At 47.0% G+C, this 23492-nt stretch overlaps 6 protein-coding genes across 6 annotated transcripts; 3 read left to right on the top strand and 3 right to left on the bottom strand.

The window, feature by feature from the left end:
- Window positions 1-3876: 3876 nt before the first annotated feature.
- F5891DRAFT_931582 (uncharacterized protein) lies at window positions 3877-4029 on the bottom strand (the record flags this gene model as incomplete). The annotated part of the gene is made up of 1 exon (XM_041373966.1): window positions 3877-4029. A coding segment is annotated over one exon (153 nt), but the record flags the coding sequence as incomplete, so codon positions are not given.
- A 1171-nt stretch (window positions 4030-5200) lies between these two features.
- F5891DRAFT_1004745 (DnaJ domain-containing protein) lies at window positions 5201-6072 on the top strand. The gene is made up of 3 exons (XM_041360362.1): window positions 5201-5601; window positions 5657-5671; window positions 5722-6072. The coding sequence occupies exons 1-3, from the start codon at window positions 5302-5304 to the stop codon at window positions 5917-5919; spliced, it is 513 nt and encodes a 170-aa protein (XP_041231845.1). The 5' UTR covers window positions 5201-5301; the 3' UTR covers window positions 5920-6072.
- Window positions 6073-6393: 321 nt separating this feature from the next.
- On the bottom strand, window positions 6394-7545 carry F5891DRAFT_556773 (uncharacterized protein; the record flags this gene model as incomplete). The annotated part of the gene is made up of 5 exons (XM_041372249.1): window positions 6394-6396; window positions 6451-7062; window positions 7114-7217; window positions 7276-7290; window positions 7347-7545. Coding segments are annotated over 4 exons (856 nt in total), but the record flags the coding sequence as incomplete, so codon positions are not given.
- A 571-nt stretch (window positions 7546-8116) lies between these two features.
- F5891DRAFT_556714 (Chloroperoxidase) lies at window positions 8117-9703 on the top strand. Its single transcript, XM_041372248.1, has 4 exons — window positions 8117-8702; window positions 8774-8977; window positions 9029-9242; window positions 9294-9703. Exons 1-4 carry the CDS (start codon window positions 8480-8482, stop codon window positions 9517-9519), a joined length of 867 nt encoding a protein of 288 aa, XP_041231843.1. The 5' UTR covers window positions 8117-8479; the 3' UTR covers window positions 9520-9703.
- Window positions 9704-10540: 837 nt separating this feature from the next.
- F5891DRAFT_1004730 (uncharacterized protein) lies at window positions 10541-11392 on the bottom strand. The gene is made up of 3 exons (XM_041360361.1): window positions 11263-11392; window positions 11103-11181; window positions 10541-11021 (listed from the first exon to the last, which is right to left on the bottom strand). Exons 2-3 carry the CDS (start codon window positions 11154-11156, stop codon window positions 10575-10577), a joined length of 501 nt encoding a protein of 166 aa, XP_041231842.1. The 5' UTR covers window positions 11157-11181; window positions 11263-11392; the 3' UTR covers window positions 10541-10574.
- Window positions 11393-22433: 11041 nt separating this feature from the next.
- On the top strand, window positions 22434-23117 carry F5891DRAFT_1182513 (uncharacterized protein; the record flags this gene model as incomplete). The annotated part of the gene is made up of 3 exons (XM_041366177.1): window positions 22434-22715; window positions 22771-22863; window positions 22920-23117. 3 exons carry the CDS (start codon window positions 22434-22436, stop codon window positions 23115-23117), a joined length of 573 nt encoding a protein of 190 aa, XP_041231841.1.
- Between the last annotated feature and the right edge of the window lie 375 nt (window positions 23118-23492).

Raw genomic sequence — 23492 nt, 5'->3', positions numbered from 1 at the left:
ACAATGGCCTTGAAACAAACAGCGATCCAATTTGTCTCAAATGAGCCAGCGCCAGAGCATCCAACTATATCATGTCTGGAATGAAAACTCAACCTTCTACTCGACCGCCCCATCCGGAGCATCCTGTGTGATCTCTACAATGAGTCGACACTGATATAGGTCGCACTCGATCTCATAACGCAGGTATCTGAAGAGAAAGGTGCTCCCCGAGCTAGTGAGTTCAAGGGAGGTTGTACTAAGCGAACGCTTTCGCAAGCGGAAATTGACCACTGGTTTCAGGCGATGACCAAAGCTGCGCGAAAGGAACAGGCCGTGTTGCTTGCTGCGCCGAGAAACACTTGGTTGTGGAGAATGCCAACGCCCCGTCTTCCACCTAAGCCCTTGCCCCCCTCTACTCTCTCGAAGTCGGAATCACTAGGATTGCCTTGGCTCACAGCAGTCGACGTAGGTGTTGGGAAGATTGGAATAATTTTAACAGACGAAGGCAACGCGCGAGGAAGGGAAAGGTGAGGCGTGATCTGACGTGGATGTAGACGCTGCAGGCTACGAAGAGTACAATCTTTCCAAACACCTTCCATAGTGTCACTCCACCATTGTCATATTTGGTTCGGGTTTCTCATCCCAGTCCAACCACAGCAGCTGAACAGGGCGATACACCATAGACTGAATGGCACGCCACTAACAGTAATTTGTTGACAGGCAACATACTTTTTTCGCTCAGTACCTGCCTGTCGGGGAAATCTGGAGAAGAGGAGCAGGTGAACGAGGAGTTTGCCAAGGAGTACTTGAACCCTCAGGTTCGTGCGTGAAGATGACCAGAGAGGGTGTGGGTGTGGGTTGGACTTTGATCCAAGTATCGGATTCGGACGGTAGACGGAAGTAAAAGGGAAGAGAAACGTTCGAGTAACAGAATTTCTAGATTATTTCATGACTGATGCCAAGTGGAACGACGACCAAAGTAAAATCCGCAGCAGGTAACTTCGTAGGAAACATCTCCCCTCCCACCGGTTGACTGGTGTATTTCTGTTGGTCGTGCTTGAGATCCTTGGGTCCCTGCCAGTGCTTGAGATGGTTGTGTCCCCGCTGCAGGTTGACCCGTTTGCATTGAACTGTTAGTTTGGTTGCCGTTCGCACGTTGCATAGCTGCCTCCACTTCTGCCTTGCTGGGAGGGGCAATGGCGTATCTCTACAATTGTGTTTTTAATGATATCAAAGAATATAGATCATGGTTGCGAGCCACACTCACATCTTTTTTGCGGCCAGGAGCTACTTCAACGGTGTGACTGGAATTTCCTACGGAAAATAAGTTGAAATTCCAATGTCGGGATTCGTGAGGTGATGTTCGAGGCGTATCTGTAGGTTGGGTACTGAACCGAAGGGAACCAATCAAACTGCGCCAATAAAGGAAAGATGAACTCGCAGGCGGAGCTGCGCGGCGAGGTGCGCGATCTGCATCATTGGCGAAGAAATCATTGCCCTGTATCAAAGATTCAAAGTCGGATTAGCAAGAGCTGAAGAACGAAAAATTCTACTAACGTATTTCGTCGAGCCTCTGGTAATGGCCTATTGTTTGAAGTGCAGATGGACATTAACGAAACATACGAGAAAAAGTTTCTTACGATTGGTTGCCGCACGACTCTCGGTTGGGTTGGGCGTCCCTGATAAAAAGTGAGATGCAGTGTGACAGATAAGCAGAGAAGACTTGCCTTGAGCTTTGCATTCCCATCGTCTGCGCCCTAGATGGTCAGAACAGTCAGAAAGGGAAATTAAACAACAAAGCGCATACGCACCACATCTTTGAGCGCTGCCTCCAGGTTCCACACATAGATTTTTTTATCTAGTCCAGCACTGGCAATGTATCTTCCATCGCGGGACATAACAACAGCCCTGAGTGCGTCATCATGCAAGAGTGGATCTCCGACTGCCTGATTGGTCTCGAGATCCCAGATGCGAATGGAGCAGTCATATGATGCGCTGACGATATAGCGTTCATTGGGAGTAAGACAGAGTGATCTGACGTGGTGGGTGTGACCCCGAAAAACAACAAGTTCCTGTCCATCAATCACCCGCCATTTTCGGATGGTGCTATCCCTCGACGCAGAGAAGATATGTGCGCAGTCCTTGGACCAACACAATGATGACACCCAGTTTTCATGTCCCTTGATCTCGATAAGTAGCTTTCCGTCCTTTGACCATATGCAGATCGGACCGTTCCCACCGCTCATGAATTTGTCGCCTTGTGGAGAGTATTTGATAGCTCTGACCCATCCATGACTGGTCTCTATGGGTGGTGCTATTTGTCGACCGGTATTCGGGTTCCAGCGTCGTATGGTGCCGTCTTGTGATCCACTTGCTATCTCCAGGGAATTGCAAGACCAATCGAGGCACCTCACTGCATCAGTATGCCCCTCCCACGGGTCGCCGACCATGCTGCCCTCCTTGATATTCCACAGCCGCAGTCTGCCATCTACACTTCCACAAACAACCATCGTTTCGTCCGGAGATGCTACCATCGAACCTATTTCCCCCCCATCGCTATCCAAAGGTTTTCCCACTGGCTCTCCGTCTCTTTTCCACTGACGAATCGAACTATCGTCAGACGTGCTCATTATATTGCCACTAGTACCCAAGTAGGCAAGGCTCCGTATGCCTTTGGAGTGACCCTCGATGACGCATTCCGGCATCAAGCTTCCTGCTGGACGTTCTGGCTTTGATTTCTTCCACGACGTGGTCCGAGTGTTGTGGTTGACAAAGTAGGACCGACCGTGTGGTGAGATGTGCCATTCGCATCCAGGAACGGCCAGGTATCCAGGATAGTCTATGTTCAACCGTGAGTTCGTCGCTCCTTCTCGCAATTTCAACCCTCACCTAGTCGTACTCCTGGTAAAGGTCGGTTGTACGAGACTATCGTGAGCATGTTATCTTCATATTCTGTTGCACTATCAGAGGTCGTCTTATACTGCTGCCACATAGGAGGAAGCACTTCATTCCCGCCTGCTTCTAATTGAGTGGGCTAATGGGTATCACCAGGTAGCTGCTCACCTTCCCAAAGTGCGTCCTGGCGGTGCTGTGCACCATATGGTGGTAAATATTTCATGCTCGTCCGATATTTCGATGAGTGCAATGGCGCTTCTGCCGGTCTCATTGACGTGCTCGATTCGGCCTCTTTGTGTGGCATGACCTTGATCGATATAGGATACTGGACTGTACAAACGGACTGTACAGAGAAACACTGCGCAAAGTGAGCAATCGAGGGGAGGGAGAGATACGACTTGAAGGTGATAAAGAGACCTGTTATTTGGGTCAGTTTTGCATGCTATAGTTGCAGGTGCCTTGCTGACACTGCATGTCAGTGGCTGTGTTACCATTGCGGTGGGCAGTTCGATGCACATTGGTCTGTTATATACGTCTTGTCAGCGAGTAGAATAATATGATATTCGTTCGAGCGAGTCCATACACATATCGAATCTGTACGCTGTGCATAGTGCGTAGCAGCACTCTTTAGTAAACAGTAGTGACAAGTGATTGCATGACTGATGGGGACAGGGATATATACATACGGGAGTCGCTTGATGTTGGCTGCGCAATATTGCTATAATCAACGTCCCCGGGCGTTGATAGTGTCTTCTCGTCTTAGTAGGCAGAGTTTTGAACGTTCGACATCTAAGCCGAAGTCATGTTCAGATGAACGACAATGAGCTTCACCGGCTTGCCCATAAATTGTAGTCAACAACCATAACCTTGATTTGCTGACCAGAGGAACTCTGATGTAGGCAACGTGGCGTCAATCTGAACGCTGTCACCTGTCTGCGTGACCTGCTGCACGACTTCACCCACAGCCGAACTGTTGCCACACTTTTGTGCACTAACAACCTCCAGCACGCTCGCTAGGCCCGCCTTCCACGCAACAAGACGCTTTCCCAGTGCCTCCCACTGCTCTCGCTCGAACGTGCGCGCTGACGAACGAGAAACATGCAGAGATCGAGTAGTCTGCGAGAGCTTTCCCGAAAGAAGACCGGCACGAATCACTAATCAAAAAAAGTTCGAGATAATTATAAACGGCAGGATGTCAAGAGGACGTACCATCGATCGCCCACTTTTTAATTCAATCGGCAGGATCGAGGTGACCTCTGAATCTGGAAGGTCATGCACATGCCCGACGTGTGCAAAAACTCAGTGACGCAAATTACAGAAGACAAAGATTATCACGGCCAACGCGTGTATCGAGCATGAAGATAAGGCATGAAATGAGAACCTTAGCTGACGATCGAAACACCACACTCCCAACTTCCTCAAAATAAATCATCAACAATACCAATCTCAGTTTAAGGTCTCTACCACTCATCGGTGATTGGAGTGTATCTGCGTGAATTCCCGTTGAAGTCGGTGGCTTTCTTGAATAATACTTTGGGCTGATCTACCAGGCGATGTTTGAGCATTCATTTACCAGCGGATCCCGGTAAGGATCTCCTACAGATCTCCAAGACTGTTGGTACACGTAGTCCTGCGGCTGTCCCATGAGTCAAGAATGAATTCCTGTGAGCAAGCTATCTCGTTAGCAAACTCGCATTGATAACAATGTCACAAGGCAGGCTCGTCGACTCACCAGTAATCGCCAGATAACCAGTTCCAACGCGAGGACCTCACCAGACTTCTCGCGCATACATAGTCCACTGTTGTTGGCATTGTTGCCCCGACCGCCGACGATGTCTATTAAGATAGAAGAGGTCGCAGCAACCACAAAAAACTAGACGATGCGAGGTCATGCTGGCAAGGTGAACGGTGTTGTGCACCTGCCTGTTAGACCACGCATCATCACATGTTCATCTGAGGGCTTACTCCGACTATGGGAACAGCATACAGATCAGCGATGACTGGCAAGATGGGGATAAAGCCGGAATGTCTACCATAGCATCGTCTCCAAACGGCAGAAGTGGAAGCGATGATGAGACAGTAATGGTGAGGTTGTGGGACGCGAACCAAAAGACGGGACAGCCAAGAGTGGCTTCAACGAAATTTGCGACGGGCGGAGACAGCCGCGCTTTTGGCTTATGTAAAGGCCTGGCCGCCGCCTGACTTACGCATAGCACGTACTGGCGTCACCTAGAATGAACAATATCCATAGATCTTATCGTATAAGAACTACTGACATGTCCTATGCGGTAATAGAACGAAGACAGTCAGAATATCCAACCATGAGCGCATGAGCATGTGTCGAAGACAAAGTAATGGTCCCGAACGTTATGTAAATGACCAACGACCAACTTGAATGTTAACAAGTTCAACTGCAACCATTAGTCAATGAGATCCAGAGGGTTTCCATCCTCTCTTCCGTTTCTCAATCTCTCACCATGGTCTTTACGGAACAAGAACATCGTACTCCCGCATCCCAAACACTACTATGCCACCGAAAGTCCAAAACACGATGATGGCAAACCGACACGGATTCGCAGTCTCGCACTTGGTTTTTCATCATGGATACATTCGCATAGAGATACCGCATCACCTCAGCCCGCCCAAAGTTCAAAAGGCAAGACGAATCGTTGGGTTTACTATACCGCACTTGGGTTATGGAGAGATGCTTCGCAGGACCAAATCAAAGTCAGTCTTCGATCCTAGTTCGAGGTTCATTCTAGTGGCTGATACGGCACCACAGAAAAGGTACTACGAGGTGTGGTTTGGTCATAGTCGATGCGTATCGTTGAGGTGACGCGCGTGTAGCTGAGCAGGCAACATCATCCTGATGTCTCTCAAGATCCAAGTTCCCCCGAAATTTTCAGAAAGGTTACCGAGGCTTATGCTGTGCTTGGAAAGAAAAAGACTCGGTGCGCTTGTGTATTTTTCACTCGGCCAACTATTCTGAACATCATTGTAGACGGAAATACGATCAATACGAGCAGCTGCATTCTGCTCTTATAATGGGACTGCGACATCAGCGGGCGGGGGAACTTGCCTCGTCTGAACTCCGGCCGGTTGATCCCACTTTCTGGGACCCAGTCAAGTCAGGCTCATCGATGTTTTATCGCCCGCCTGCTGGATACTGGTCGGCGATGAACAAGCTCACGCGAGATAGGGAGTTGAAGGAAAGGGAGAAGGCGAAGTTGCAAGCTCAGGCAGCTTCGTCCTCTTCCCAGAAAGCCATGCCTTCTCATGACGGACCGGAAGAAAATGAGACCGACGGTGAAGTTCGGTTAAGCGAATTCCAACTGAAAGTAATCATTGTGGCAGTCTCTGCGGCATTCGCAGTAATATATGTGGATCGGGTCAAGAATTGGATATACCGGGGCGCTAGCACTGCAAGAGAACAACGAGAGTGACGGTAGTGCATCACAGGGATGTATAGAAGACCCTACATCATAATCTGCTAATACAGATGTGCTGATGGATGGTAGATACCTGCGGGAGGGGCGTGGCTTAGACAGACAGTCAATGTATGTATCAGGAAAGTACCGTTGTAGTATTAGGCTTCCAACCGGTCACAAGTTTCTATGCGTTCCAACAAACTGATCACAAAATGCATTGATTCATGCATGCGCACTGCCCCATGGTGCACCCGCAAACTGGGCTATCACTAACATGAAAGTTAAAAGTCCAGACACCGCAAACACACGCCCTATAACACTCTCCGCTGCAACGATGTCCTCGTCCGTTTGCGTTCTTTTCGGGCGTGATTCTTCTTTAGCCATGTTTTCATTGCTACCATCAGACGGGCCCGTTCCTGATGAAGGATATGCAGACATGCGACCGGTGGCTCGTTGGACGTGTGGGCTGGAAAATGGATTTGTGTGCGACCATGTATAGGACGTGCGCGAATGGGCACCGGGGGGAGGTTGATAGTAGGTGTATTTGCCTGCTCGAGCATGCTCCCATGGGTGGTCATGAGCTGCGTTTGGGTCATGCGCATGGCTGGATTTGGGGTCACGGTGCTGATGCTGATGTGCATTATTTTGCCATGCATTGCGTGACCCTGATCGATTGGAGGGACGTGCCGTGGTAGCTTGCGGGTGGTGAGAGGATGGTTGTGACGGTGATGCGTGGTGGATACTACGATCGTACTCTCGCCTGCCATCGAGTTATCAGGTCAGTACATCAGGTGAACACTTTGAGAGGTACCGCTTCCGATCATCCCCAAGCACTGCGTAAGCTTCACTCACTGCGTGAAATTTTCCTCGTGCCGTACTGTCCTGACTGACATCGGGATGATATTTCTTGCTGAGCTAAGAGTTGGCGAGGTTCATCAGCAGGCATCCTTTGCTACCAATGAGAACAACTCACTTGGTAGAAGTGTGTCTATCATGAGTTTGTGAGGGACAGATCCTTTAAGGATTGAAGAAAATGGCCCATGCCTTTATTTGAGCCTTCGTCGCTGTGATTGGGACCCCAAGGGTTGCATAGTGATCGCGCAAGTGGGCTGCTCGTCGACACGTGGATGAGAAGCAGCGGGAATTACGGTGTCCTTTATATCTCAGTGCTGAAGTCATGAAAGGGAGCTTGTATGAAGTGGAAGCAGGCCCTGGCGTGCATCTTGCTGCTGCTGCTGTCATGTTCGCTATCGAAGCCTGAAGGAACCAAGTCCAGATTAAGCACCGACATCACGTGACTCGCATTCGATTCAAATTTTCCGATTCTTTGAACAACTTCGCATCGAATTCTATGGCTGAAACTCCCGAACGTGTCCTTCATAGAATTGACCTTGTCGCTAGTTGATGGCGTACGGTTCCACCAAAAACACTTCGTATCGGTTACTCGTTGAGTTCGGACTCACTCGAGACGCTTAACGTCAACTTGAATTTGATTTCGACAAAAATGGACTGTACTGCTATTGTCCAGCGGTATCAGTACCACACTTCTTGCTACTTGGCTTGGTGAGAAGACCTGTCACTGTCATTCGAACTCAGGTGTCTCCAGGTTCCTAAAACTCCTCAAACACGAAACACTGCTGTGGACCCCTTTGATCCTCCCACGTGGTTTTCGGGATTGGACAAGTAGGCGCTTCGACTCGGAAGGCTGCATCGATATTCAAGCTATCGAACGTCCAAAATTTAATCCTCTTCGGAACCGCCACGAATTCTGATATCTGAACGTTAACATTGGGCCATTCATACCCAGAGCCGAGAAGCTAATTGATGAAGCCTATACTACATTCGGACTTGAAAGCAATGGCTGTTAGACGACTCTTTCTTTCAGTTCCTTCGAGTTTCTCTATGGTCTGGCTTAACCATGCGATAACTAACAAGCTATTGATCTCTCTTTTTGTCCGCCACTAATGTTGAGCCCTCCTACATAAGTCTCGGTCTATACTTGGGGGACATGGGATTCCACAGGCCAAGCGTTTAGTACCGGGATACATAACCCTTTCCGTCAGTCCTATTACACTACCCCTGACGTTATTCGGATCCCATGTAGACTTAAGCTCCTGTGAATTGTTCCTATCCATCTCTCTTCCTATCCCCGACTTAACACCTTCGACATAGCTATAATGGACCCCTTCTCCATTGTGTCTCGTCTTTTCCTCGATGTCGGGATCTTATCTTGGGATATCCTCCTTACGCTCTCCAATCTCGTGAGGAGGAAGCGTCGCATCGGGCATGTCACCCCCCAGGGCCACCCAGGCTATGGAAAGCACTGGCCTGAGTATAGCCCTCCCAAGGAGACCGACTCCCGCTGCTCTTGCCCTGCACTCAATGCGATGGCCAACCACGGTGAATGGTCCTGCCAGTCTCTGTGCTTAAGCCTAGGTGGTAGTATTGGTGTTAACGATATTAAAACCCAGGTATCATCCCACGCAGTGGCCGCGACATCTCGTTTGTCGAGGTTGGCGATCATATCCGGACGACATACAACTTCAGTCCTACCTTCTGCTCATTTGTGCCGCGCTTTGCCGCTCGTATGCTCAAGAAAAACTACAGCGAGGACTTATTTGATTTGGAAGAACTTGACCTACATAATGGTATTGAACACGACGGATCCCTATTGCGTGAGTGATTTGATATGCTTGTTAGTGTATGTCTGAATAATTTGTCTTTAGGCCTCGATTCCGCTCTCGAACAGACACAATCGACAAAGCACGTACCTTTCATTGAAGAGTTACTTACAACAGCTACGGGCAAGGACAAAAAAGACAATACTGTCATCACCACCAAAGATCTCTCCAGGATACTGGGCAAGCGGCGTGCAGTCGCACGCGCAGTAAACAAGGAGTTCTCTCTCAGCTTTTTCCACAAGATCTTCGGGAGCACGAAGTACGTTATTGCATCAATCATTTTTAAGCGCACTAACTAACGTTTCGTTAGTGCCGCAACCTTAGTCACTGTCTTTGGAGGCCGTGTAGACGACCTCCATAGCTTCCTTCATGAAGAACGACTCCCAGAAGGCTGGGAGTCGCACATCCGCCAACATCACGGAATAACTCTGATGCAGTTAAACAAGACCATACTAGGAATTGAGCTTGGTGTGCGCGAGCAGGATTGGGCAGAGGCTGCACGGGAGGCTGCAGAACGTCATAAGGTTTCTGTCTAAAAACATGTCCCGAAGCTACGTGACGTTGGGAACTCGTCTGACGTTACCAACCTTGCACGCATTGCCCGCTCTCCCTTATTTGACCGCGATACCTAGTATCTCTAAGAACGATCATGATGATGAGTTCATTACCTTTGAATGTGCATTGATGTTCTTGGTCGTTTCACTCACAATTGACAACAACAGAGATCACCCGTTGCAGGTAGACACTGCTTTAGCAAGTGTCACTGTGGGAAGTAAAAACACTGGAAATCCGTGTTTTAAATACTGAAAGTCAGGGTCCAAAACACTGACTTTCACGGTTTTGTATCTTTGAATCGCAGTCAACATCAGAACCAGAAGATAAGATGTGCAAAATTTCAGTGTTTAGAACAGTGAAAGTGACATTTTTCAGTGTTTTCAACGCTGAAATCGGATTAACAACAAAGATCGTGATACTCCTCGAAACACTGAAAAACACCATTTGCGATGCTGACAATTATGAATAGGATTACAATAGACTAATTTGAGAGTGATACATGACGCATGGGCAGTCAAAAAAGGTAACTAGCTTGCGTCCAGGATCTGTGAAAAGAGTCCAAAGCGAGAGCATATCGAATAACAAGGTGTATGGCTGCCGTTGCTTCAAACGCAGTAATCGAGTGTCAGGGAAATGATATTGACTCTTGAGCGCATCTAAATTGGTTTGTAGGATCTGCTGGGATGACTCGGATGAGAGCACCGCACAATGTTACGCACTTGCCCTTGTTGAGCGCAGCTGAGCTTGAGCCTACAGTGGAGTTGCCGGAGAATGAGTTCTGGGACAAGCTGGGGGGTGAGAGATATAAAGAGTAGACAATATGGAGCAGGTGATGAAGCTCGTACTGACGAAAATACCACTTGTAGCAAGGAGGACGGTTGCCTTTTTGAAGTATATCAGCGTCGTCTTGAGCTCGCATAAAATGAACGCAAACGTGCGAGAATGTCGCCGAAACTGTCGGAATACAAACAAGAGTGAAAAAAAAACGATGGTAAAAAAGGACTCACTAAGACACTGTGAACAGTGGGCAACGACATCAATCAGCATGGCTCACACTTGATAGAGGATCGACACCCTGTGAACGGCAGACAACGACTTTGATAAGCATGGCTCCAGTCAAAGGAGGATTGACACACTCATTCACTGCAAATGGCAGGCAGCAACTTGGATCAGCGTGGCTTGAGCTCGAAGGAAAACCAACAGACTCACTCACTGCAAATGGCGGGGAACAGCTTGGATCAGCATGGCTTGAGCTCGAGAGAGGATTGACAGACTCACTCACTGTGACTCCCCATCCAGAGCCGAGTCTACAAGCACTGCGTGCGAGTGAGAATGAGAGTGCGATGAGCAAGAATGAGTGCCGCCTCTCGTCCTTTTCGTGTCTTCGGCGTCCTGGTGTCATCCGCGAGTGTTCGCGCCACATCAGCACTTGCTGGCGTGCGTTGGGCGTTTGCGCATGGTGCTGGTGTGGGCCTTTGAGTGGCTATATGCGCAGTTATAGTGAGTATATGCATCAAATTTTAACTTGTCCACCTTAAAATAAGAATGAACGATCATTACGCACCAGTTCCCTCCTTTTGAGAGAGGCCCTGGGAGTCCCATAACACAAATTGCTCATTAGGTAGCGCTTACTCCTAGAGGCACTGTTCAAGATGGAGTGTTGGGGAGAAACAGAGTATAGCCTGAGTATATAGTGCTTAGCTGCGAGAGCATGCTCAACTCACCTATTGAACTTCTCAATGGCCTTGTTTTTGGTATAGTGGACGGAGAGGTGACCAATCCAAGGACGATTGCGAAGAAGTCCTTTGTTGACGTGTTGTTTGTATCTATCACGTGACAAATGTGTTTGCCCAAATTGGCAGTGGCATGCCTCAAATGTGCATAGGGTGATTTTCCCTTTTCATATTCCTGCATGACCGGCAGCAAAAGAGTTCCCATTCAAAGGCATGTCCCAAACCATGCACAATACCAGAAAACTTAAACTCCTTTACGAGGATGGAGACCATGTGTAGAGGCCTACGGTCATGGAGAACATCACCAGTACTTTAGACGCTGAGAAAACAAATCAGCGTTTTCACCACTGAAAGTACCGACACTGAAAAGCTTGGTTTGATTAGTCAGTGTATTTAGTACTGATTGACATGATGGTCACGTGAACACTGAAAATAACTGCTGCCTTTTTCAGTGTCTGCGTCATTGATATTTGTCATGTAGTGCTTTTTACATTTATTTTCAGTGTTTTTACTTCCCACAGTGGTGTGCACAGTCGTACATGTCGTACGGGGCACGAAGTATGCATCTTGAAAGTTTAATACTCAGCAAAAGGTTGAAAACTAACAAGTATATGTGGTGCACTCGAAGCCTTCGGTTCAGACATGAGGTAACACTAGTACTCACCCACGGCCCCAAACCCCCGCACGCCATGTTTAGCATAAAGTACTTTGTCGCAACTTTGTCGTAATACGTAATTCCAAATTCGGGAAAGTGTTTCGGAAGGAATTGCGACTCAACTTTTCAGCTTGCCACATCGACACAACTTGTACTTGGTACATTTCTACTTGTAACTTGATATCTATTACACGCACGGTATCATCACTTTCGGCTTGAAGTTCTTGAAATACTGCCCGCATGTAAATTTATTCTTGACCTGGGGCCGTATCCTTATTCTTGGCAGCCACGATCCTGTCAGCCGCATCAGAGAACCTGTGAGAAGAAGATATCGTCATATATCGTTATATATCGTAATATATAGGAAAGGTTTTCATCACATTGTAATATAAAGTGATATAAAGCAATATATGACCATGTAAAAGCACCATAATCAGCATAATCCCCAGCAAGAACTCACCGGTTTACTGATGTGCCCCGCAACGGGTGAGCTCTTATGCAGGTGCCTCGCATTCCAGGAAATGAACTTTGTCCATGGGGATATATAAGAAATCGCCGTTTCCCTTCTTCAACATCCTTCGTCGGGGAGAATGTCGATGCAACCAACTCCCGGGCCTGCAGCTGCTCGAAATATACTGCATGTGCGATGCGGTGATGCAGAGCCTTCCAATCAAAGCGAACTTGAAGCTTCAAAGCTTCAAGCCTTAAGGTTAGTGTCAACACAATGACCGAGTCATGATACCAAACAATATCTCAGACATTTCGTCCTGTGATACTATCAGAAGCCGAAGGAGAGCATCAAGCAAAGGAACCTCACTATCTCTCTCTGATCAGTTCACATTCACAGAACCTCTTCATTCTTCCCCTTCAAATCTTGTCATCGAGCCTGCAGGGACTCTTTAAACCCTTCTGAGGTCGCACTTGTCGTTTTACTATAGCTCGCAAGGCAGGTATAACAGGTGAATCATCAACAGATGCCCAATGAAGGACCTCGTCGGTGGGCGGTCCATTCGGCGCATTGACGGGACTATCACCATGTAGATTCCTCACACCACCATCACCACCACTGAAAACCTCATATCGTGATATGGCCTTACTTAAGCTACAAAGCTGAATCATCATGCCTGCTGTTGAGATTTTATTGGATAGTCTGACAAGGGTGGATCATTAATTACACTAACGAGAAAATCTCTCCTTCTCGGTGAAGTATTATACTCTCAGAAATACCCTTGTAACACAGGCTCCAAATTTTGTTATTATTATCAAGCGCTACAAAGTCTATCTGCAAGTAAACTCAAACTACAAACGTGAATCATTGTTCTTGCTGTTGAGATAGTATTGGATAGTCTGACAAGGGTGGATCGCTAATTCCACCAATGAGAAAAGCTACCCTTCTTGTCGAAGTATTATATTCTAAGAAATACCATTGTAAGTTGTAACACAAAGTCCAAATTAAGTATGTTCATTCCTGGCGCCCGCTAGTACCTTCAACTTACAGCTATTTGCAAATGGCCTGTGTAATGTAACGTTCCCCATGCATTAAAATCTATAGTATAGGTTGTCGTTGTCATCACTGTCATCCTCCCCGTCCGAGTCTGACTCTTCAGGCTCATCAACATCCTCAGTACTACTGTTACTATCCTCACTGACATCACTTTCATCGTCATCTTCTTCAACATCATCTTCCTCAACATTGCCTTACTCAACATTGCCTTCCTCCATGTTATTTTCCTCAATGACATCTCCCTCAGCATCTCCATCCTTGATGGCGTCTTCCTCATTGGATGATTCGTCTCCGCAACTGAAAGCGTCATCCCAATATTTCTTGGAATGTTGCTTGATTGCTGAGGAGGTGTACTGGACCTTGTGTCCAACACCAATCCCAGCAAATCGCGCAAACATATCTCGATCTGCAAAACTACAAAGCAAGGTGAGTGTAGGCTGTAGCGTGATGAGGACCATTTCTCCTTACATATTTACATAAAAGAACTCCCAGTCGTCAGTTTTATGCTGAAGCCTTGCGAGAGAAGGACCGTGTCTGAGGAGAGTATTTGAACGCCCCTCTGAAAACGCTGGAATGAGATGGCAACCACGGATAACAAGTGACGGGTCGAGGAAGCCAAAAGCATTGTCATCAGTCTCAGGGACAAATCCGACTTTAGGTAGGTGAGCTTCTTTAAGGCCCCAGCGATAAGTAGGATCCACCCCGAGCCATCGAACCCAAAGAACTTCTACACTTTGAGACGAACGATTTCGAGCTTGCGATCCAGTATGCAACACCTGTATGTGAAAGGCACGTAATACCTGCGCATACCAGAAAGGGTGTGCATTCTCGCCCTCTTCCCTCGATAGTATCATGACCATGCAATTATGTCCCGGTCGCATGGAGTCTTGGTCACGCCGAACATTGTAGGTAGTGTAGTTGACTTGAAAATGACGTGGTTGCTGGACTTGAGACAGGTTATTGATGAAACGCAGCTCATTCCTCTCGGAATCAGAAAACAGATGCTCATCGCCATCATATTCGAGACCCAGCAAGCGAGATAGAATATGGTTTTTGAGTTTGAGAATGAAGTCCTAATATATATCTGTATCAGTATCTGGCAAATGAGGTGCGCAAGGGACAAACTCTGACTTTGACTGCCGGATCAGATGAATGGTCACGAAGGAATGTTGCAAGGTTGATGACATTGATGCATGAATCCGATAGGTGATGATGAAGTTCTGGAAATGTCTCGACAGGTTCCTCCGAGTCCATTTCGAGGTCCTGCCGCTGCCGCCTGATATGTGTGTGCCGCCTTTCATGTTTTGCCAGTTGCTTTGGAACATCCTGTTTGTTGGTCATTCGGTAAAACTTCTTGATAAGGCGATGTGCGACTTCTCCCTGCGTCTAAAATGAGCTATATTTCACGGATATACACAGTTGAAAAATGTGCTGACCAGTTGGGTACTGTATGAATCGGTGGTGCCAAATGCTCGTATCGATTGCACATAGTCACCGAGAGCATGTAACTTATACGTAAATAGGTCGAATGACTTTGGTCGAGGTCCTGTTTGGTCAGCCGCGTTTGGTCTGGACTGAGATTCAAACCCATCATGTTGTCTCCTGTGACGTGCAGACACCTCACTCGGAAGTTCCATAGTGCGAAAGGCTGAGCAAGTAAATTTGCTGAACCTTCGAAGCTGAGTTCCCAGTCATCGAAGGGACTGGCCAAGCAATTTCAGGGTGTCGTCAGAATGAAGGCGCATCTTCGCAAGGGCATGCCATTCTGCCATGCGAAACAGGAGAACCCTGATGACATTGTCATGCTCTTCGGGAAAAAGCCCCTCAAAAGCTGGTATTGCACACTGGAATGAATAAATCGGTCAGAATACATCTGAGTTGTGCATGAGATAATAGAGACTTACCTGCAGTATATCTTCAAAATGTCGAGCTGCTCGCTGTTTCATTGATGAAACATTCTTGGGGAACCGTTGAATGGAACCTTTCCCGAAGGAAGGTATTAACCGAAACCTGGTGTGCGAAGGCATCAAAGATGAGAATCAATCAGAACCAAAAGAACACCGTACCTTTCATTGAGGATGACAATCTTCCATGGGTCAACTGCAAAGAGTAGCCGCATCAAATGTGTCATTACCGCTTTCAATATTCCGAGTTCAAATTCATGCAGCAAATCAACCACAAGGGTGGGAAAAATATTGAAACCAAATGGTGAGAGGCGATCTACAAAGCTATTCTAGAGAAATGTCAGTTCCACATTGCGAGAGCAAGCATCAAACTTACAACAGTAGGCACCAATGAAAGATCTTTCAGAATACTCTCAACTAAGGCTCCCTTGATGGGAGCACCACGCATATATATCGCATCATGGGCTTTGGCCACTTTATTGGTAACATATGTGCGTAGCTGGTTCATTCTTTGTGAGACGTCACACAAAAATCCAACACAGTTGAACATTGACTTTGGAGTCAGACAACAAGGGCATGGCCGATTCCCTTTATCACGTATGGTTGCTATAAGGACTCTACAAGTATCAACACCCAGTCAGTGTCGAAAAAGAGACGAGGATGAGAGTAGATGTACTTCTCTGGATAGTCCGCTGAATACGTGAATATCCTAGGGAAAACACGCCGATACACCCCATCATAGCACTTAACCATGATGCCATTCTCATAAGCATGGACAAACTCATCATCCAGGAGGATATGCCACACTGCATGGAACAGCTCCCGCTTGCAATGTGTAAGTATATCGTCGTAGTTCTTCCTCAGCGAAAAGGTGGATATGAAGCTTGTAATTGACTCTGGTAGCTACATGAGATACAAATCAATAACACGTCACTGGTAGACAGACATCTAGAAAGCTTACAGTGGGAATAAAAGCTATTGGGTGGCAAGCGCCAGAGTTAGGATCCGAATGAGCATATTTTGATAGATTCCCAAAAAAGAGATATATCGGCCATGCTGATGCACGCCCAAACTGAGTTAGGTGGGTGGCATCGGACCAGAACATAAGGCCTGCAATAACTCTCTCCAGTTTGCAACCATCATCCCTTCTTTGTTTCTGTAACTCGTCGTGAGCCTGAAGCCATGCGTCTGAGGTGTAAAGCTCATCGTAAAGTCGTTGCTCTTGCCCTGTGACTGGTGATTTCCAAATACGCCTGAAAGGCGTCAGATGGAACCATTTCAAAGACTGCTCCGAGAATGCAGCTTGTATAACTGCAGTGAGTGGCCGGTAGAAGAGCCCAGAAACTGAGAATACATGCCCATTCCCTCTAGGATTTTTCTCCTTTGATGGCACCATAATCTCCACGTCTGTCTGCTTCCAACCATCTCGTTGCAGAATGTCCAAGGTGTCGGCGTGATCTATAGATGTATCAAAATTCTTCATCTGAGTGTTGGGGTCGAAGTGCTCGAAATCATTGACATTGAAATCCTCCGCTTTTATCATGTCATCGACCAGACATTTGGCCTCTGTCATCGACTTCCGATCGCTTCCTGTCACCAGCCACGACATCAGCCTCCAGACTGACATGTTTTTCCAAGGCCAAGGTGGTGCCGTTGGACGTGAAGGGTCACCTGAGGGCACCTCACCATCCTGTATGCTGCGGTCACTAGTATGGGATTCAGTAGGACATATGTTGGAGAGTTCATCTGCCGATACAAATGCATCTGGATCATATGAAGGGCGATGACGATATTGGCGGGCAATGCCAAACTTATTGAATAATGTGCAGATAGAGTCAAAAACATGGATAATTACGTGGGTAGGACGCGAGGTTGGCTGATCCTGAGCGAAAGGTAGTGGTGCTTCTGGAAGTTCATCCCTATATCGCAGTGGGAGTCTCTGCATGCGCCTTGGGCGTGAATTATGATCACAGTCCAGAGTGGTGGAAGTGTCTGGGGGAGGAGAACTAGTTGGATTGTGGCCAATTGAATTGTTGGTGGATGGGGAGGGAGCGATGCTGTTGGATTGATCCAGTATCTGGGGAGTATGGTTGATTGTTGACTGCTCTAAATCGATGCCTGAGGATGAAGCCACTAAGGTCTTGGATACTAATTAGCCTGTCACCCATGGACAATAAAATAAGTATCACGTACCTGGTCTTCATCCACTATGGAGGGTTTCATTTTCTTAAACACCTTAACGTGCTGGGGGTCTTCACGAGCTCGACATTTGAAATTCTGGGCTTGTAGATCCATGCGGTGCTTGTAATGGTTGCAAGTCCTATGATGTCGACCGAGCCCCGTGTAGTCAGAGAACTTGCCTGGACAGGGCGGCCCACATTCCCAGCGGTGATGGTCCATCGTCAGAAGACACAAAGTCAGACACAGAAGTATGCAGAGGGTAGATCTAGTAATGTTCATTTCAGGTCGATCATTTCCCAGCAGTTGACCGTCAGGTCAGCAGTGAAGTGGAAGAACTGTAGGTGTAGTACTAGCAGCACTGCCACTCTATGTAATAGCTCCACTTCCGTAGCGCATCACTGCAACGTGATATCGACCTCAAATACTATATATCTACATACGTCATGTAAAACTCGCAAAGAATGAACTCAGAGTTGTGTCTCGTGTCGATGCCAAAGGCAAAAGGGCTAATACAACTATTGTATCAATTCAAGAAAGCATCGTACACGAGTGCAATGTGATGGTACATCGGGTATCTGAAAATGGTGTGCTAGAGTACAAGATGATGATGAACGCTAATGGTAGGACTGAGTGACAATGAGTATCAAGGTGGGTTTAGCAGCAGGCATCTACCTGTGGGTACTATATTATGGTAAGCTCTGGCCCCGGACAAGTGCAGCAGTGCGAGCACGCATGCATGAACATGTGTTGTTGGCTGGCCCTGCATCAAACGCTTCCTCTGCCGTGCGCTTGGCTGTCCTACTGCGTGCCATCGCATTATGCCAATTCTTATAACGATCATGAGCCATTGTCAGACTTGCGAGGGCAAGCTTAGAAAGCATCCCATCCCATCCAAAGGGGAGAGTGACAGGCGCAGCCAGCAAGGCCGAAACATCAACATTTGGGCTGACCTGTTGGGACAGCTGTGCATACTGTTCCCTCATCCGGGACAGTCCCCTCTCCATCATCAGTGTGACATTGTCCATTGATTTGTTCGGAAATAATTCCTGTTGTAAGTATGGTCAGTCACGAATCGCTTAGTGCCGGTGGGACTTACGCCACGTGCTGTGAGATTTGGGTTCTGCATGTCTATGTCAATTCGCCCGTTGACGTCTTGCACCCAGACCTGGAAATGCACGCTTGACATCGCATGCCAGATGTGCCCTTCAACTTCAATTTCAGCGGGTACATTGAGTGATCTTGATCCAGTGCGGTTGGAAAGGAAGGTGGTGCGGGAGCGAGCATTCTCATCCTTTTGTAGCTTTCGCCACGCATTGCTCATATGCTTGGGTTGGCTGTAGGTGACGCGTTCATTGATCTCGGCCATGAAGAGCAGGATGATATCTGGGAATGCCTCGACCCTGTCCCTGAGCCTCTGCAGTAGATCAGCTCTGGACTGCGATACAGCCACCTCGCCCATGACAGGAGTGCTTAGGATGGGGGGGTCGGTGAGGGCAGTAACCATGTGGAGAACATTAGGGACACATTTCACCAAGTTCCCGTCAATGGTCAAGTTAGTATGGGTGTCTGAGGACAGTAAATTCTCGACCATGAGATCCTGCAAATAATCGTCTAGATGTTCCAATCCTTTGCTGATAACCTTGATTATAGCCTCGTGTACGGGGGATGGCATTTCAACGACAAGGGTATGGGTATTGCAGTTGTATTCCAACCTAGAAGAATTGTATGTTATAACTCGAAAGAAATTATTGGAATATGTTTACCTTGGTCTTGCAGGGTAGTCTTCGATTTTGCAAGATATATAATTATAGTCCACTTGAGTGATATTTTGAAATACCTGGCAACATAATGATTAAGTAAATGAATGTTGAAGCGCACAGACATACCTCGCAATCTGCCTCACCATTCGATTGTGAGACAAATTTAAGCACCTTGTGTCGTGCAGTAACGGGAGCCTTGGTCAAATTTGGATTGACTTCACGGAGGGTGGGTTGAAATGTAGAAGTGTCCTTGGTCGCCGGCTTTCTCCCCCAGCTCGTTGCTGACCTGGTTGGAGGCTGCTTGTATCATTCGATAACTTTCACTTTGCAAGTAGGCCTGCCCTGGCTGTTGTTTTTAGGGCTATGGGATTGTGAGGAATGACTCCTGATAGTGATTGTGCTGGTCGTGGACATGACAATTGCGATTGGGCTGAAGGCCTGTTCAATTGCTGGCAGGTAAAGGTGCGTGCGATTATCTAATTGATCTCCATTAGTCCACAAACAAAAACTTTGACTCCAATCATGACACAACGAACGCAGTGCCAATAAGACCCATGGAGTTTGGATCACTTGAATACCCCAGAACCTAGTGATGACTCAGATCAAACTGGTGAGGCTAATACATGACCATATATTGCGGCTTCTTAGTTTACATTAAGCTTAGCGTGAACCATGCGTAAGTTGATCGGAGTTCACTGAGTCGCCGCATTGAGTCCGAGTCACTGCCAAGTCGCATCATGTTGCGCCCTAGGATCGGAGCTTGTAGCATCCTTGGAGCTTGTAGTACCCTAAGCTCTGTTATAAAGATGCCATAGTGAGTACAGCCGCGCATTAAAGTCTGAGTCCAAGTCATTGTTCCTCTATTATCACGACCCCATGTCAGTAACTACTATCACTTCAAGCATACTCATCGATGTGGAGATTGAAACCGACCCATCAATTCCATATCCCACTTTGGAAGCCTTTATGGAGCAGCTCAGTAATGATGAGCCAGCGCGGCAATGGCCAGAGTTATTCCTCACCCCTTTGAAACTGATGGGAGTGAAGACTCTAGATGATATGTGCATCGTCTCTCCAGAAAGCCTTCATATATTTTACAACCTGTGCCCTCTCATGATCATGAATTTCTATGTTCATGTCATCAACACAATAAATGTGCTGCAGCCAGAGCCCACATAGAAAGACTCAGAAGGTAAAAAAAGTTCATGCAGGAACTTCGACAAACACTAACCACTCCACGATCACACAGATCAGAGCATAAGACACTGTATATTAAACTGACAGTGCTGCAGGCGGCGGATACTAGTACAGAATGGGTAGATTAGTGCATTCCCAAATGAAATGTATGAAATTATGGTATGGCACATTCGTGGTGATCAATTGCAGTAGTGTTGCAAGTTGGAATCAGAGATCTAAGATGCACGAGAGCATCTGGTCCAGAAACATATCTTCAAGCACAGATCCAGGATGGCTGGACGATCGCCCGCAAAAGCTAAGGAAGACGGGCTCTGAACTGGAGTGTGAGAGAGGTGCTTCCAGATTTGAAGAGGAACAAGAAATTGGTTGGGTGGTGGCAATAGATCTGCACCACAGATCAAGACTGAATGCAGACTGTGGAGGACTGATGCTTACCATATCTTATTGGAGAAAGTATGGTATACTGGTAAGCGAGCGACGTAATATAACATGGGTAACACGGCAAATGATTGAAGTAGTGTCAATATTAGATTTGGCGGAAATGGAGTCAGGACTTGGTGCATTGTTACCCATAAACTTGCAGACAAACAAATACAAACGTGCAACGACAACCATATGATGCCATATGATCATATACCATCATTGCAGATATTCTTGGCCTAAATTGTATGTACATTCATGTATCGTGTCTCGACACTTTGCAATATAATCTCCATACTGCCACAGACTCATACCATCACTTGTTTTGCAATTCCAGGTATCACAAGAGCTCTTGGCCGTCACAACAATACAATGATCATCGAGACCGTCGTGCTCCTGCAACCATTTTTCTACCCTGCCAACTTCCTCTGTTACACGCAAAACCAATACCTTCAGGTGAATGCAATCTGCAAGGATCATTTGCAGCAAGGCTGGTGCTGTCCGATCAGTGAACAGTCGAAGGGAAATATGTGTAAGTTGTGTTAGGCAATGTATGCCGATTGGGGAGCCCCAAAGCACCCAACCTTCCAACAAGTCAAGGTGGGTGACTTTGCTGAATAGAGAGATGGATGGTAGGAATGGCATGTCAGTTCTACGGAAGACGGTCGATAAGTGGATAGACAGCTGTGATAAAGGTAGCTTGTTTAATCCATCCAATAGGTGATCCAGCATGTCATGATCCCCCTCTGGCAGAATCCAGAGGGCGAGGTTGACAATACCACTGCACAGTTGTATGACCTCTACCGCTGTGGCGAGTTGCACCATACCGCGAATACAGAGAGATTTGACATTCACAGAAGCAAATACTGGTCGAGAATGAAGTGAATCAACAAAAAGGCATGCTCGTGCCTCACTGGCAAGGACAACGGTTCGATACATCAATCCTTCAATCCTATTACCATCTTGTAAGTCACAACTGAATCCAGCATATCTCAGGACTTTTGCCTACCAGTCATGAACTCTGGGGGCGACCAATACATACGAGTGCACATCATTTGCAGGATGGACGCCTGCTGCAAGTTGAAAGACTGTCCTTTCGATATCGTGTGGCAAACAGAGCATATTATTAGTGCAGTGTTCAAGACTGAGTTACAGGTTTGGAATTTCAAGTTAGAAAGGTGCCACTGTCTGACACGATCCTCAGGCCAATCTGGGGCCCATTGGCCTTGGTGTCACTTCATCGAATCCGAGTACGGTTGACGTACAGCTTACCACGTTCGGAAAATCTAACATGTAAGGACAGAACATCTGATCATGCGGAACCGATTCGTGTCCACCTCGTGTTCGCGCTCCACCTGAGTACCACCTGTTCGTCTCTTCCCCATACAGCATATGCAAAACTTACGCTAGTCAGGTCGCCGTGAATCATGTGCTTGGAAATGTAATTGATGCTCCACGAATGATATCATTAGGGTGGTAAGAGGTACTACTAGCCTGACTTGGAGGACGAGGTAGCGTTCAATTGTCAGATATCTTTCACAATGCCTTATGATCCTGATAAAAGCTCTGAACATAGCTCTCGAGGCTCTAGTCGCAATGACGGTGCTTCACAAATCCTTGGAGTCAGAGACTCACCAGATTCTGAAAGATGGCATTTCCCCGCAAATGGTCAAGGAGCATCAGCTGATTCGCAAGGAAACTACATATACAGTCAAGCCTGCTCTCAATCAAGAGCGAAACCAGGTCTCGATGCTCAGGAGACATTGGATTCCCAAAGGTCACAATCACCAACACACAACACGAGAGAAGATGCTGAGCAGGAGGTAATATTTCCTAATACCATGTGACGAAATAGCTCATGAGCATTCTTGTTACCAGCATGAAAATTTTCCTGTCAATATTCCACAGACAATTTTGAAACGTGCCTTGTCAAGTGACTTGAGCTTCAGCTGCAAATCTAACAGGCTGCAAGTGAGTCTCATCTGAGGTCTTGTCTCAAATTATCACATAGTACTAATCAACCTCAGCATGAAAAGGCTCAGAGTCGCCGGGACTTTGCTCGCGATATCACAAACTCACAAGTAGAACTTCCACCTGCAAAGAAGCGGCGTACCACTGATAACGGGGACAAAGAGAGACTCACTGGGTTAGGAAAAGAAATCATTATGATACTCCAAGAGCAAACTGCTCTCCTAGCACGTGTATTTGAAGCAGTGTCCCAGTGATCCAATTAACCCTTGATATCATTCATGCACCTACATCTTGAGACAAGTTGGGCTTAGTAAGCTCAAGTGTTGAGTCATGACTAACAGATTTAGCCTTTCTTGGTTTAATTCCCTGATTTCAACTCTTCATAACTGCCGCGTTTCAAGTCAGTGCGCATTTTTTGAGACAGACCGTTCAGAATCTTCATCAAGGTAAGCCTGCTCATTCTTGAAATGGAATGTACTCAGTGTGATAACAGTTGTCACGGGAGCTTTTGAAGCATGCCCTTGGGGCAAAGTGATAGCCTTGACGGCATCTATCTTATGATTTGCAGTGAGCGGACATCAACCTTTCTCCGAGTATCTGTTGTGCTACAGTACTGACACTACAGTTAT

This window comes from Suillus fuscotomentosus (genome assembly GCF_016647785.1).
Source record: "Suillus fuscotomentosus strain FC203 chromosome Unknown F5891scaffold_5, whole genome shotgun sequence".
Classification (NCBI taxonomy): Eukaryota; Fungi; Basidiomycota; class Agaricomycetes; order Boletales; family Suillaceae; genus Suillus; species Suillus fuscotomentosus.
The sequence above is the reverse complement of the archived record's forward strand: the minus strand, read 5'-3'. Positions and strand labels throughout refer to the sequence as shown.

Bases quoted from the DNA above. Each gene is read 5' to 3' on its own strand.
- F5891DRAFT_556714 (XM_041372248.1), top strand. From the start codon at position 8,480: ATGGACCCCTTCTCCATTGTGTCTCGTCTTTTCCTCGATGTCGGGATC. The intron at 8,703-8,773 runs GTGAATGGTCCT...ATTAAAACCCAG, and splicing joins CAATGCGATGGCCAACCACG to GTATCATCCCACGCAGTGGC. The intron at 9,243-9,293 runs GTACGTTATTGC...ACGTTTCGTTAG, and splicing joins AAGATCTTCGGGAGCACGAA to TGCCGCAACCTTAGTCACTG.
- F5891DRAFT_1004745 (XM_041360362.1), top strand. From the start codon at position 5,302: ATGAGATCCAGAGGGTTTCCATCCTCTCTTCCGTTTCTCAATCTCTCA.
- F5891DRAFT_1004730 (XM_041360361.1), bottom strand. From the start codon at position 11,156: ATGAGCAATTTGTGTTATGGGACTCCCAGGGCCTCTCTCAAAAGGAGG. The intron at 11,022-11,102 runs GTGCGTAATGAT...CTGCGCATATAG, and splicing joins CTCTCAAAAGGAGGGAACTG to CCACTCAAAGGCCCACACCA.